This window comes from Lithobates pipiens, unplaced genomic scaffold (assembly GCF_037356315.1).
Source record: "Lithobates pipiens isolate NorthernLeopardFrog02 unplaced genomic scaffold, aLitPip1_a1.2 Scaffold_27, whole genome shotgun sequence".
NCBI classification, from domain to species: Eukaryota; Metazoa; Chordata; class Amphibia; order Anura; family Ranidae; genus Lithobates; species Lithobates pipiens.
Window position 1 is genome coordinate 215,008,051 of NW_027507788.1, and position 16,040 is coordinate 215,024,090.

At 45.1% G+C, this 16,040-nt stretch overlaps 1 protein-coding gene across 2 annotated transcripts; it reads left to right on the top strand.

Moving 5' to 3' along the window:
* The first annotated feature begins 1,648 nt into the window (after nt 1-1,648).
* On the top strand, nt 1,649-15,677 carry LOC143934541 (uncharacterized). Of its 2 annotated transcripts, none has more exons than XM_077458241.1 (4): nt 1,649-1,910; nt 2,630-2,723; nt 5,244-5,320; nt 12,349-15,677. In XM_077458241.1, the coding sequence occupies exon 4, from the start codon at nt 12,614-12,616 to the stop codon at nt 14,969-14,971; it is 2,358 nt and encodes a 785-aa protein (XP_077314367.1). In that variant the 5' UTR covers nt 1,649-1,910; nt 2,630-2,723; nt 5,244-5,320; nt 12,349-12,613; the 3' UTR covers nt 14,972-15,677. The 2 variants fall into 2 exon arrangements, with proteins under 2 accessions (XP_077314367.1, XP_077314368.1); XM_077458242.1 differs by having other exon boundaries at nt 1,649-1,890.
* The last annotated feature ends 363 nt before the right edge of the window (nt 15,678-16,040 follow it).

The following is a 16,040-nucleotide window of genomic DNA, read 5'->3' on the forward strand; positions in this document are numbered from 1 at the left end:
GCATTTGATGGCACAGTGACAGAATTTGATGGGCGCACTGGCAGCATTTGATGGCACAGTGACAGAATTTGATGGGCACACTGGCAGCATTTGATGGCACAGTGACAGAAATTGATGGGCACACTGGCAGCATTTGGTGGCACAGTGACAGAATTTGATGGGCACACTGGCAGCATTTGATGGCCCAGGGACAGCGTTTGATGGCACAGTGACAGCATTTGATGGGCACACCGGCAGCATTTGATGGCACAGTGACAGCATTTGATGGGCATAGTGGCAGCTAGAGCTGCACAATTAATCGTCAAGAATCGTTATCGCGATCTCGACTAAAGTGTTTCACAATTTTTTCTATGCAAGGAATTCTCTCTGCTCTTCTGAAGCCACAGCCCTCAAAAGAAAGGAAGAAAAAAACCAGGGCAGTCTGCCAAGAATCATAACATTCTTTATCAATTGAATTTAAGTATAAACATTGTAACAATTTTTCAATGGAATAGACATTTTTTGTGTAAGTGAAAAAAGTTTAACCACTTTAACACTAAGTGGCGGTTCACACAGGGGCGACGCGACTTGCAGCGCGACTCACAGACGCGACCTGCACACGACTTCAGCGGCGACTTGCAAAATGACTTCTGTATAGAAGTCAATGCAAGTCACCCCCAAAAATAGTACAGGAACCTTTTTCTAAGTCGGAGCGACTTGAGTCGCTCCTATTAGAACGGTTCCATAGTACAGAACGGAGCGCGACTTGTCAGGCGGATAAGTCGCCTGACAAGTCGCGGTAGTGTGAACGGGCACTAAACCTTTTTCTGACATTTGTTGGTTTCAAGTTAAAATCATTTTTTTTTTTTCTAGAAAATTACTTAGAACCCCCAAACATTATATATATCTTTTAGTAGAGACCCTAGAGAATAAAATGGAGAATGTTGTAATATTTTATGTCACACTGTATTTACGCAGCGGTCTTTCAAATGCAATATTTTTTTTAAATGACTTTACTGAATTAGAAAAATAAAAATAAAAACTAACCAGTAAAGTTAGCCCATTTTTAAAAAAAAGTTTTTTGTATAATGTGAAAGATTTTACGTCGTGGAAATAGTGAGAGAATCGTGATCTTTTTATTCTAAGCAAAAAAATTGTGATTTTCATATTGGCCAGAATTGTGCAGCTCTAGTGGCAGCATTTGATGGCACAGTGTCAGTGTTAAATGGGCACAGTGGCAATAAAAAAATACAAAGATCAGAACAGAAAATGATTCAACCTGCGAGTTTAATGAATCGATTACATTCGGATAATTTTGTATTTTCTATTAAAATTGTTATTATTATAGTTTTTATTATTTATTATTATAAACTATTACATTATAGGTAAAACAACAGAGTAATTCTTCTACTCGGGATTAGATTCGATTTACATTTTTATTGGCATTTCCTTTCAAATTTAGCGAAAGTAACTGTTAGTGAACGTAACGAATATGATGGCATCCGAAGTTACAAATGATCCGAAGTAATGAATGCCGAATAACAAATAAGTGAATAACGAATGATCCGATAGATACAAAAAGAAATAAACAACAGTAAAATGAAAATGAAACAAAAACACATTTTCGGGTAGTGCGCATGTCTGGTGTCTGCTTCCAGCTTCATATCGCTCCGCCTTTCTTCTCAAGCTCTCCCAGGATTGGCTGCTCCACATCTCAGCAGAATTCGGGATGCTGAGGTCATCTGGTGCCTTTCCTGAGTTTGGATTGGATGGTCCTCATCAGGGGGGTGTGATCCACCCCGATCAGCAGAGGCTTGGAGAGTGACAGAGGAGGAAATAGATGGTGCAGCTCCCAGGCGAACCACACCGACCCCGGGGGGTGCATGGAGCCAGAGCCGGGCGGAGGAGAAGGTGCAGGGGCTGCATGCAGTGTGTGTGTTGAAGGACCTCCTGCCAGCTGCAGCATTGATTCTGATCACAGGAATGTGTTATGTGGGGGGAGGGGGTCTCACTCTCCATAGATTAGACCCAGTAAGGCTGGGTGGGTTCAAAGGTTACAGCCTACCCTTGTCACCTGACACCAAGTCTATATCTAACTTTATTTTCTTCTACAGAAACCCTTCTCTCATCCTACACACACCCCCATCCTGTTCTATCCGTCCCCCCCCCCCCCCGACGCTGTCCTATCCGTCCGTCCCCCCCCCCCCGACGCTGTCCTATCCGTCCGTCCCCCCCGACGCTGTCCTATCCGTCCGTCCCCCCCGACGCTGTCCTATCCGTCCGTCCCCCCCGACGCTGTCCTATCCGTCCGTCCCCCCCGACGCTGTCCTATCCGTCCGTCCCCCCCGACGCTGTCCTATCCGTCCGTCCCCCCCGACGCTGTCCTATCCGTCCGTCCCCCCCGACGCTGTCCTATCCGTCCGTCCCCTGACACACTGTCTTGTCTGCCCGGCACACACTGTAAACACGGTCATCTCCATATACAGGATAATTCATAGAACCACCCTAATAAAAAATATTCACAATATTATTTGCAGTTCAAATAATAATTTTCGATGTAACTCCCAAAATATGATCATTCGCTTTGAAATTTTATATCTGTGGTATTTTTTTATATTTTAGGAATATTGATTATCATCTTTTTTAATAGGTTTCCTGAAAATTTGAATAACCTTACTAAAGATTGTGAATTGCCTGACTGGAGTACGGAGATCGTCACTGTATGGTGGTGACCTGGAAGCAAGGTAAATGTTTCAAGAACAAACTTTTAACCACTTGCAGACCGGACCATTTTGCTGGTCAAAGACCAGACCACTTTTTGCGATTCGGCACTGCGTCGTTTTAACTGACAATTGCGCGGTCGTGCGACGTGGCTCCCAAACAAAATTGACGTCCTTTTTTTTCCCACAAATAGAGCTTTCTTTTGGTGGTATTTGATCACCCCTGCGGTTTTTATTTTTTGCGCTATAAACAAAAATAGAGCGACAATTTTGAAAAAAAACGCATTATTTTTTACTTTTTGTTATAATAAATATCCCCCAAAAATATATAAAAAAACATTTTTTTCCCTCAGTTTAGGCCGATACGTATTCTTCTACATATTTTTGGTAAAAAAAAAATCGCAATAAGCGATTATTGATTGGTTTGCGCAAAAGTTATAGCGTTTACAAAATAGGGATAGTTTTATAGCATTTTTATTAATAATTTTTTTTTTTTTTTTTACTAGTAATGGCGGCGATCAGCGATTTTTATTGTGACTGCGACATTGTGGGGGACCCATCGGACATTTTTGACACATTTTTGGGACCATTGTCATTTATACAGTTATCACTGCTATATAAATGCAGTGATTCCTGTGTAAATGACACTGGCAGAGAAAGGTTTAACCAGTGGGTGGCAGTGTAGGGGTTAAGTGTTCCGAGGGGTGTGTTACTAACTGTGGGGGGGGTTGGGCTTTCATTTAGTGTACACTGATCTCTGCTCCAATCACATGGAGCAGAGATCAGCGTCACTAGTTGCTAGGCAGAATGGAGAAATGTTGTTTACACAGCATTTCCTCCATTCGGCCGCTCCGTGAGACGATCGCGGGGATGCCCACGGCGATCGAGTCCGCGGGTCCCGCGACCGGACTCACGGGGGTCCCGACCAGCGCGGGAGCGCGCTCCCGATGGCAGGGCGGTATCGAATATTGGATGTACCTGTACGCCAATATGCCTGCCCGTGCCATTCTGTCGTCGTGCGCTGGTCGGGAAGTGGTTAATAAAAAAAAAGTTATTGATGATTATGTCATCCGATACATGCGCTGTCATCTCCATCATGCAGACGCAAAACTTCTCCATTCAACGTTGTCCATCCTTCAACCACACGCACAGAAACGTTCATCTCCATCCATCGCTGCAAATTCTAAAAAAAAGTATTTTCTCTAAGCAAATAAAAAAAAAAAACATTTTTGTTTTGTTTATTAACCCTTTCCCGCCGAGCGTACGCAGATGTGCGTACTCGGCTTCCGGGGGGTTATACCGGGATGATGCCCGCACCTGCAGGCATCATCCCGGTACCGTTTTGTCCAGCGGGCGATTGGCTATCCAGCCATAACAACCGATGCAGCTAAAAGCCGCTCGGCTGTTATGCCGGAGGAGCGGGAGGGGACGTCCCCCCCCCTCCCGCCGCCTCCCGCCGCTGTTACCGGTGAGCCCGCTCGATCGGGAGCACCGACTCAAGTTGCGCTGCCTCCGGCCGCTGGGGAGGAACTGGAACGAAGCCGTAACCGGCTTCATTCCAGTCTCCTCATAGTAAACACGGAAGCGATGTCTTGACATCACTTCCCGTTTACTCGGCTGCCAATGGCGCCGGTTTTAAAAAAAATATCCGGTATTCAGAATCGCCGTTTTCGGCGATCTGAATACACTGAAGTGTAAAGGAGGGGTGGGGGGGTCTTTTAGACCCCCGATCCCTCCATAAAGAGTACCTGTCACCGCCTATTACTGTCACAAAGGATGTTTACATTCCTTGTGACAGCAATAAAAGTGATCAAATTTTTATTTATTTTTTTTTAAACAATTTAGTCATTTTAAAATAAATAAAATTAAAAAAAAATTTTTAAGCGCCCGCCGTCCCCGTGAGCTCGCAAAGCAAAGAAAACGCATACGGAAGTCGCGTCCGCGTATGTAAACTGTGTTCAAATCACACATGTGGGGTATCGCCGCGATCGTCAGAGCGAGAGCAATAATTCTAGCACTAGACCTCCTCTGTAACGCTAACCTGGTAACCGTAAAAAATGTTTAAAGCGTCGCCTATTGAGATTTTTAGGTACCGTACTTTGTCGTCAATCCACAAGTGCGTGCAATTATAAAGTGTGACATGTTTGGTATCTATTTACTCGGCGTAACATTATCTTTCACATTATGCAAAAAAAATGGGATAATTTTACTGTTTTTTGTTTTTTTTTAATTAATGAAAGTGTCCCTTTTCCCAAAAAGTTGCATTTAAAACACCGCTGCGCAAATACCGTGTGACATAAAATATTGCAACAATCGCCGTTTTATTCTCTACAGTCTCTGTTAAAAAAATATATATAATGTTTGGGGGTTCCAAGTAATTTTCTAGTAGAAAATATGGTTTTTAACTTGTAAACACCAAATTCCAAAAATAGGCTTAGTCATGAAAGGGTTAAATTATTATTATTTTTTTTTTTTTTTCTAAATTGTATTATTGATTTTAATAATTTTCATCTTTTCAAATATATGTTTTTTAAAAAATTTCAGAAACCTTACGATAGACTGAATCACCTGACTGGAGTATGGAGAATCCCACCGTCTGCTGGTGACCTGGAAGTATCCCGGTAAACTTTTTCAAAAACAAATTTTCTATAATCATGCCCATTCATTATGCACGCTCCTCCTCCATCCAACACACGCATACTGTAAAGCACGGCCATGCCTGACTCCCACTGCCCGCCCCTCGCTGCCCGGCTCACACGCACACTCTGTCCAACACACACACACACACACACACGCTGTCCTCTCCATCCAGCTATCAATGCAATTCCTAAAAATATATGTCCATTTTCTTTATGAAATCTTATTTTCTCTAGTCATCTTCCAGGACGGCATAACCTGAGAGATGACTGGTCCACCTGACAGGAAACACAATCACACACAAGGTTAAAAAGGCCCCTCCCTTCCGCCTGTACCTCAGTTTCTGATTGCGTTTCCCGGCAGAGAAACGTTTGTTGTTTTCAGACAGACCTGAGGCTTGTAGCGGATGATCCCTCCCCCCCCCGAGGGCTGGACGCCAAAACCGGGGAGGGTGGCGGGTCCAGCCAGGGCTCAGTTCCTTCTCAGGTGGGTCCCCAATGGCCGGAGGAGAGGGGTTCCCCCGGCAAAGGAGTCTCCCGGGTACAGAGGGGTATCCCGGAACTCCTGTGAGCTAATTCCTCTTACCTTTTTTCCTTACACCCAGTCAGGTACATGGGTGTTGAAGGAAGCAGAGTCTGGGCAGAGGTCATGGCTGCGGAGGAAAAGTGGTCCTGCCTTAGGGTCTGGTAGTGCTGGGCTGGTGATGGGATCGATTCCATGTGCTGTAAGCATCCCGGGTGGAGCAAGATGGCACCGTTACCACTTCTGGTTCCGGGTGCAGCTACTTCCGGTTTCCGTTCTACACCAAAATGGCAGACCGGAAAGAACTAGAGGCCAAACTCTCCTTCCGATGGCGCTGTTTACCGGTGTTCTGGCAGATAGTGTCCTGCCATCATATAGTGTCCACCCAGAAGAAGAAGGCAGAAGAAGCTTTGGAAAATCTCTAAAGCTGAACGGCGCCTGCGCCGTGAGTGGAGGTGGTAGCCCCACCATCCAAGCGGACATAGGGTTGTGAAAATTAGAGGGCCCCTCGCGGGCGAGCTTTGCTCTCCACGCTTCAGGCTAGGCCTCGCTGTGCTCGGCTCTTTTTTATTCCTACTCTATGTCCACTTGGATGGTGGGGCTAGAACCTGGACTCACGGCGCAGGCACCGTTCATCCTCGGCTATTTTCTCAGTCTGTGTTCTGCACATGCGCAGTACACAGCGGACACTATCTGATGGGGGACCTTATATGATGGGACACCAGCGTCTGAGGGGCAGACACAGCCAGACTCTGGAGGGACAGGTGGAGGCCTCACAACTGTCGCTTGCCTTCCTCCCGGATTATCCCCAGTACGGAACCAGCAGCAACTGGTATGGATAGAAAGGAGGAGACAGTCGCACCCTTAACCCAGGAAGAGGCTGCAGGTGGTGAGTCCTCTCCTGTTGGGTAAGAGGGGTCTTACTTTCACCATGGGGGGGGAGGCAGGAGAAAGACTATGAGACTACTAAGGGTGTTATGTCTTTTTGTCTCCTTAGAACAGGGGTCTTCAAACTACGACCCTCCAGTTGTTCAGGAACTACAATTCCCATCATGCCTAGTCATGCCTGTGAATGTCAGAGTTTTACAATGCCTCATGGGATGTGTAGTTCCGCAACAGCTGGAGGGCCGTAGTTTGTGGATCCCTGCCTTAGAACCTAGCGGCTCTGCTCAAGGGGCTCACAAGGCTAGGGGAAAAAAAAAACCTTCCCCCCAAAACAAAAAAGGTGTGGGAACTGTAGTGCTAAGCTCCCACCAGACCATGTCAAACCTTTTTGTTATAAATGCATTCATAAGCTGACAAGTAAGGAAACCTCACAGGTTATGAAGGATTTCCTTGTAGTACAGTCTGAGATGCTGACTAACCTGCAATCTCTCAAAAGACAGCTATAGCAATTAAGGAAGTACAGAGGACGGATGACAAAAAAATCTTGCCCTCTAGAGGAGATATTTCCCCTCAGGAAGGTGTTTCAGATAGGGGGTCTGAAAACCTCGCAGAAAACCCCATCCTCTGACTTCAGGGGTAGAGGAATTCGAGGACTCGGAGGAGTCTGAGGAGGACTCGTTAGGAGAGGGGGAGAACTCAGAGGCTGAGAGCCAGGATAGTGACAGTCCTAGAGCTAGTATCCACCTTTGGAAGATATGGGGCAATCTATGTCTCTGAGGATATCCCAGAACCGCCGGTTCAGGCGACAGCCAGGGGTAAGATGTACATGGGATTGGGAAAGCCATAAACCAGGGTGTTCCCAGTCCACCAGGCTCTAAAGGAAAGGTTCTCAGACACAAGGCTTGGAAGAGAAGGTTTCCCTTTGGGGAGAAGAACAGAAGTTTTTTTTTTTTTTTTTTTTTTTTTTTTAAGACCCCCCCCCCCCCCCCCCCCCAAGTTAGATGCAGCCCTGTCTCAGGTCTCTTAAGAAATCTGATTTGTCTTTTGAGGACTCGGGTAACTTAAAAGACCAAATGGACAGAAGGGCTGAGACGCTCTTGAGCAGAGCTTGGGATGCCAATGCCGCAGCTATGGCTCCTGCCTTGGCGTCGGCTTGTGTAGCAAGAAATGTGGATGCATGGTTAGGCAGACTTTCCAGCCTTGTATATAGAGGAAGTAACTCTAAAGAAGTCACAGATTCGCTAGAGCTAATAAGTAAGGCTGTGGCATATTTAGCAGATGCGGCTGTAGAATCTGTAAGGAACACGGATAAGTCTGCGGCCCTCCTTAACTCCGCAAGAAGGGCTGTCTGGGTCAAGTTATGGGAAGGAGACCATTTGTCCAGATCATGACTATGCGGGTTACCCTTTGAGGGCTCTCAACTTTTTGGACCCGGCCTGGATCAGGTCTTATGAAGGTCAGCAGAAAAGGGAAAAAAGTTCCCGGTTAAGGCTAAGAGAGAGAGAGGGGCAGGAAGTTTTTTCGTCCCTCCTCGAACCAGGAACAGTTCAAAGACAAAAAGGACGCAAATAGAAGGTGGGGGAAGGGAAAGAGCGCACAAAAAGGTAGCCTGCTCTTTTCTGGACCTAAAGATGGCACCAAGCAGTCCAAGTGACGGCAGCGTCAGAGTAGGGGGAGGCTGGCTCACTTTGTCCCTCAGTGGAACAAGATCTCCGGAAGCCCCTATATCTTGCAGATTTTGGAACTCCTCTCCCCTCCCCCTCATAACTTTTTCCTGACCCGTCTCCCCAAGGAGACCGCAAGGGCTGTTGGACAGCCTGCAGGGACTGGCGTCCCAAGAAGTGATTGTCCGTTCCACCGGAAGAGCATTACCAAGGATTTTATTCCCATGTTTTTGTCATTCAAAAAGCGTCAGAAAAATTTTGCCTGATATTAAATCTCAGGAAGCTGAACAGGTTTTTGCAACAAAAGTCCTTCCGCATGGAGAATATCTACACGGTGCGCAGGGATTTATTAAAGGATGCGTTCTTAGCCACAATAGATCTCGGGATGCTTACCTCCACATTCCGATTGCCTTGGAACACAAGGCCCTGTTGAGGTTTGCAGTCCTTACGAGCAGAGGAATTCAACATTGGCAATTCTGAGCTCTTCCCTTTTGGATTGACAGCAAGCCCAAGGATCTCCACAAAAGTCCTGGCGGAGGCTGTAGCTTACTTCCATCTACAAGGGGTGTCCCTCATACCCTACTTAGACAAACTATTGGTATACGGGCAGTCTCAAGAGCAGGTGGAAGTCGACGTAGAGAGAGTGATCTCTACCTTGGAAACCTTGGGCTGGATAGAGAACAGAGAGAAATCTTCTCTGACACCATCACAAGTAAAGATGTTTCTGGGATATCTGGTGGATACAGGAGCTCAGAAACTGTTTCTTCCAGAGGAAAAACGGCTGAAAGTTTTGACGGCGGTCTCCTCTTTAAAGGAAGCCAGGGAGTGCTCTCACAGGCATATCATGAGGGTTTTAGGTCTGATGACTTTGTGTATTCCAGCGGTCCCCTGGGCTCAGCTCCACTCAAGGGAGCTGCAGTTCTTCCTTCTATCCCCCCTGGGAAAAAGACGGACTCGCTGGACGGGAAAGTGTCTATTCCAGAAAGAGTAGAGGCCTCTCTAGACTGGTGGCTGGCTCAGGACAGGCTCACGTTGGGTCGCCCCTGGGACCAGCGGAATCCCACAAGAATCACTACCGATGCCAGTGCTTGGGGAGCTCACCTGGGGTACATCCAGGCACAGGGGGCCTGGGCCTCCTCCAACCACAGGGAACTCCTGGCAGTGGGCCAGGCGTTGAGAGCCTTCGGAGACAGGATTCAGGGTTTAGAGGTTCAAGTCCTATCGGACAATGTGACAACTGTCTCTTACCTAAATCGTCAGGGAGGCACCAGATCCAAGAAGCTGCTGAATCTATCCCTGAACATCCTAGTTTGGGCCAAAGTAAATCTTCTGTCCATATCAGTGGTTCACATCAGAGAAACAGCCAATGTGGTGGCAGATTTTCCAAGTCGGCAACCCATCCTCCAGGGAGAATGGGAGTTGAATCAGGAGGTCTTTCTCCAGGTAACTCACAAGTTTGGGTTCCCAGACATAGATCTTTTTGTCCACAGAGGGAACAAAAAAAATAGATCGGTTCTTCTCACTCAGCAGAGAAAGGGGATCTCAAGGAGTGGACGCTTTTGTCTCAAGACTGGGATTTCCGTATAGCATACGCTTTTCCTCCACTAGTCCTGATACCACGGGTACTACAAATGCTGGCCCGCTCAGACTGCGGACTGATACTGATAGCCCCTTGGTGGCCAAAGAGGACGTGGTTTGCCACTCTCAAAGAGTGGTCAATTTCTCCTCCGCTCCGTCTTCCAGCCAGACGAGATCTTCTCCTACAAGGACCAGTCCTTCACCCCGACCCCGGGGTTCCTTTGTCTGACGGCTTGGTTCTTGAGGAGGAGATCCTCAGAGGTAAAGGTTGCTCTGATAAGGTAATTAAGACCCTCTTGGGTAGCAGGAAGCTGGTCACCAGGAGGATCTATTCTAAGGTTTGGAAATGCTTCTCACATTGGTGCCAAGATAGGGAAGTGTCTGTCCCGTCAGTTCCGGTGGTCCTGGAATTTTTACAAACAGGGGTGGATCAGGGGATTTCCACGAACACCCTGAGGGTACAGATAGCAGCACTATCTGTATTTCTGGGTCAGAGGCTCGTGTTAGACCCTCTGATTAAGAGGTTTATTCTGGCAAGGGAAAGGTTGACCCCGGTTAGGGTGAATTTATTCCCCCCATGGAATCTAACACTGGTTTTGGAGGCACTGACGAAAGCGCCCTTTGAACCAGCGCAGGAAATTTCAGTTACGTTTTTGACTCTGAAGTTAGCTTTCTTACTGGCTTACTGGCTATAACCTTGGCCAGAAGGGTGAGCGAATTACAGGCCCTGTCAGTTAAAGTGGAAGTAAACTCCCCTATCGTTTTCAGCCAAGGAAGCTGCCATCTTTGCTCTGTTTAATCTTCAACTGCTATGGTGCTGGACATGTGATTCGTTATGACACCAGCCATTGGATGGTTTGATAGTTTGGCTGAGAGCACAGCCAATGTGCAGTTAGCATTCCCGGCATTCCTTTTATTTATTTTTTAACTGTTTAAATCCATGGGTTTACTTCCACTTTAAGGAGCCTTTTCTGTTGGTTTTGGAAGATAGAGGTTCTAAGACAGATCTTCCCAAGGTCGCGTCTAAGTTTAATAGGTCTCAGGAGATCATTTTGCCCTCTTTCTGTGATAATCCAAAAAACGAGAAGGAGAGGAAATTGAATTTATTAGATGTCAGGAAATGTCTGTTGACATATCTGGATAGAGTGAAGGACTATAGGAAGTCGAATCACCTTTTAATTTTATTTAGCGGCCCCAGAAAGGGAGAGCAGGCATCTAAATCTATGGTGGCTAGGTGGATTAGGCAGACAATAGCGTTGGCCTATGAACAGACAGGGGTGCCAGTACCAGTGGGCCTTAAAGCCCACTCAACATGATCTTGGGCAGAGAGAGCTGGGGCCTCAATAGAGCATGTCTGTCGCACAGCCACTTGGGCGAAGCAAGATACCTTCTTGAAGCACTATAGAGTGGAACTGCTATCGCCTAAGGATCTGACATTTGGAAGGAAGGTTCTACAAGCGGTGGTCCCGCCCTAAGGTAGGCCTTGATCTTCTTGTCTATCCTCTCAGGTTATGCCGTCCTGGAAGATGACTAAAGAAAATTGACAGTTACTTACCAATAACTGTTTTTCTAGGACATCCGGTACACACGCCCATCAGGCACATGTACGCACACACGCAGGTGTCTCCATCCGGCTCACGCAGGCGCCTCCATCCGCCACACATATCTCCATTCATTCGTCCATCAGGCACATGTGCACGCACACGCAGGCGCCTCCATCTGGCACACGCCCATCCGGTACGTGTGCACACACGCACAGACGTCTCCATCCGGAACACGCTCATCTGGCACATGTACGCACACACGCAGGCGTCTCCATACGGCACACACATCTACATTTACTCGTCCATCAGGCACATGTGCGCACACAAAGAGCCATCTCCATCCACCACAGTTGTAACTGTTTTAACCACCTAAGGGCCAGGCCTATTTCTGACATTTGTTGTTTAAGTTACAATGTGTATTTTTTTGCTAGAAAACTGCTTAGAGCCCCCAAAAATTATATAATTTTTCTTTTAACGCAAAGACTCTGGAGAATACAACGGCGGTCGTTGCAATATTTTATGTCACACGGTATTTGCACAGCAGTCTTTTTCAAATCAGTTTAAAAAAAAAAAAAACTGTAAATTTAGCACAATTTTTTTCATATATTGTGAAAGATGATGTTACGCCAAGCCATGTCACGGTTTAAAATTGCACACACTTGTGGAATGGCGCCAATTCAGCCGTATTTTGTAAGTCGGGAGATCTGTAAGCATTGAAGAATATGCATATGACTTTGTAATAGTTATATAAAAATAACTGTAAATATATTAAAAAGACAATACCAATATTTTTGACAATTCCAATTTATTTCTTGACAGGTTCCTTACGCTGAAACGTTTTTTGGGAAAATTTTAAACGATTTTAACTTTAACGATTTTGATTTGAACTTTTCTGCACGTGATTTATCTTATGGAATATTGCCTTTTGAAAAGAGAAGCTCATCTTTGCTCAAATTGACGCTCATCCTATGGAAAAGAACCATTTTTTTTTTTTTTTTAAAACAAAAATTACAATCTTTTACAAATTGACACGCACCTATTGCATTGTAACAAATTGCTTATTCCATCCATCAAAGATTTCACTATGCCTTCTTGTATTGTTAAAAAATGTACTTCTCATTGGAAAAGAAAAGAGAGAAATGTAATTTTCCACGTCTTTCCTAACGACAAAGAACGTATAAAGCAATGGCTTATGAAGACCGGTCAGTACGATGAAAGTAACATCGCGGCGACAGTTGAGAAAGTATGGCTCGGCAAACCTAATGATTCGTATAGAATATGCTCTAAGCATTTCGCAGCGGACATGTACCAAGATGTATATGGAAAAATGAAATTAAAAAAAAAAGAAGCCTACCCCAGTATATTCCCGACAGTTAGCGCCAGCGCCGATGTTGAGGATGAAGAGAGAAGAAAAAAGAGACTTTGCACTGAACAGAACAGAGATACTTCGTCAAATGTGACTAATCAAACCGCATTCAATGACGGCGAGGCAAACGCAACCCTTTCGTTTCCTTCAAGCATGCAAACCGAGAATACATCCGTATCTAGTGCCGGTGAAGTTATGTCAGAATTCTCGAGTATTCCAGAAACTCCCCATTTTGACCTTACTACCTCTGAAAGTTACGTTCAGTCAAGGAAAAGACTAACCTGGTCGAAGGGCGTCATGACCGATTTTAGTATGCATTCTAAGAATAAAAAAATTGGAACGTTGCCATTCTTCGGTTGCAAAAATAAAAAAATCCAGCACTGTCCAGAGACCCGAGATGTTGGCATACAGTGCGATTTATCCAGCTCTTCAAAAAAAAGAAAAAAAGGTTTACCACGAGTGAAACCGATAAACGGCGCTCCTCCAGGCGACGAAAACGATGACCTCCCAATTCCAGATGTATTGCGACATGGGACTCCGATCATTTTCAGCCAGGAGCCATCTGTGAAGCGCGAAATGGATGATGTTGACCTATCTTACAATCCGGCCAACGATTCCAACAAAGAAAATGAGGAGAGCGACTCGGGTGCTCCACATGAAGATCAATTTTACAACCTCAAGAAGCCAAAATTAACAGCCGCAGTTTCCGGTTCTGGATTTGCAAAGGAAAGGAAATTTTTAGTTTTTGAAAGTTGCCTGGATGATCTTTTGGGCATGGCGCGCTGCAAGTTTGAGGACTGCAATGCCTCCGTTTCTAAAGTAAAAAAGGACCTGTGCGGTTCTTGCCTGTCTGTCGATGCCATTTGTAAAGAAGGGCATCACTTTCTACTTTGGCGAAGTCAGCCTAATATTGGAAGCTGTCCAGTAGGCGATGTTTTAATCGCAAGTTCAACTTTGTGCAGCGGATCCAATTTTCTGAAGATAGAAAGTTTTCTTAAGCTACTAGGGATGATGTCCATTAGCAAAACCGCATATTACAAATATCAGAAAAGCTTCTTATTCCCTGCGATTGATTACCATTGGAAATTGGATCAAAATAATACAATATCCCAACTATCTGGACAGACAGTGTGTTTATCGGGTGACGGTCAATGTGATAGCCCCGGTTCCAAGGCCAAATATTGCACATATTCTTTCCTGGAAGCAAAAACCCAAAAAATAGTTGGCTTTGCTGTGGAACAACGGACGCGGAGTTCCAGTTTCATTGCTTTGGAGGGCAAAGCCTTTCTGAGAGCACTCGATGAGCTGCAAGACAGAGGGCTAAATGTCCGTATTGTTTGCACAGACAGGAATGTTACTATTAGAAAACTACTACAAGAAAAATACTCCAACATTCTACATCAGTTTGACGTCGGGCGTATGGCAAAATCGGTAGGGGCAAAGCTTGGTGTGGCTAGTAAAAAAAAAGGATGTTCTGAGTTGGCACCATGGATTCCATCCATAAAAAATCATTTATGGTGGGCATCGGCTAACTGTGAGCGCAACGCTTTAAAATTAAAAGAACAGTGGTGCTCGGTGTTGTATCACGTGATCAACGTTCATCGATGGCATGGATGTAAACACTACAAAGAATGCAAGCATTCTCCCATTGGTGAAAAATCCAAGATAACCCGGATGTGGTTGCGAGATGGATCATGTGCCTACAAAGAGCTGAAAGACATTGTTCTAAGAAAGACTTGGCTTAGAGATATCGAAAGACTTACTTTATTTTGCCACACAGGAAATCTAGAAATATTCCATAGCACGGCATTGAAATACAAACCAGAAAGAAATCATTTTTTTATTGACGCTATGGTAGCAAGGACGCAACTGTCTATTCTCGAGCACAATTCAAATTTACAGGATACCGATTCAGGCCAAAGCAATAGCGACCGAACCAAAACTGAAGGTTACGGCAGTCGGTACAGTAACGCAAGAGGTCAATGGGTTTTAAGGGTTGTATATGAAGCACGCCGTCAAGACTTTGTGTACAACATATACAACCATATCTTTTCTGCTCTCCAAGGTCAACTTTAGTTTCAATGGACTTCGCTAAGTCACCGTTATTCCAAAAATATTGCCCCCGTTGACAAACCATCGTTGTCAGTACAAAAGCTACAACGTCATTCCGGAATGTTGAAAATGGATTTGTTTATTCATGGGCAATGCTGTTTCTTCCCTAAAAGCTGTAGAGCTTTATATTCCTTTTATAAGTAATAACCAACATGGAAATTTTATGGATGGTCTGTGGTGACCATAAAAAATTGTAAGCCCTTGTACACACGGTCAGAGATTCAGAAGAAATGTGTCCTATCGGACCGTTTTTGTCGGATATTCTGACTCTGTGTGGTCTCCATCGGACTGTTTCCGTCGGATAATATCCGACGGACCAACTTGCCGGTAAAATTTTCCGACAAAATGCTCTGATCGGACATACTCCGATCATGTGTAGCCTACTCCGACGGACAAAGTGCCACGCATGCTCAGATCAAATTCCTAGACCAAAGCTATTGGCTACTAGCGTGAACGTAGTCCCGTCGTAACGAAATAAAGTCATCACGTTATGTACAATCGCATTTTCCAACAACTTTGTCCGACCGTGTGTATGCAACAGTTTCGGACAAAATCCAACAGATTTGGTTGTCAGAATGTCCGACCGTGTGTACAAGGGCTTAGAGTCAACCTATTGTGTCACTTTTTTAATGATAAAAAGAAAAAAATTGCCAGTGCTTTTGTAATGTAATTTATGCCTGATATTTTTCTATATGTTTTAGTGTTGAAAATAATTATTTGATCCACTAATTATATTTTTCTTTTGCAATAATTTTTATTGCAAAGTTTACAAAGGCATAGCCATTGTCAAATAAATGTTAAAGAGCAGAAACATCTTCCTATAACACGTGTCAAACACGAGGCACCAGAGGGGGCAAATCCGGCCCACCAGACCATTTCATGTGGCCCTCGCACCCAGGGCTTTTTTTTTTTTTTTCCCAACCGGGATGAGGCGGAACTCTGTTCTGTCATCTCCTCTCGCCACTGTGACTTGTAAACACAGAAGTCCTATATACTAAAAAAACAAAAAAACGAATTACTCCACGCTTCCCAA

Excerpts from the sequence above, each read along its gene's own strand:
- LOC143934541 (XM_077458241.1), top strand. The coding sequence starts at position 12,614 with ATGCCTTCTTGTATTGTTAAAAAATGTACTTCTCATTGGAAAAGAAAA.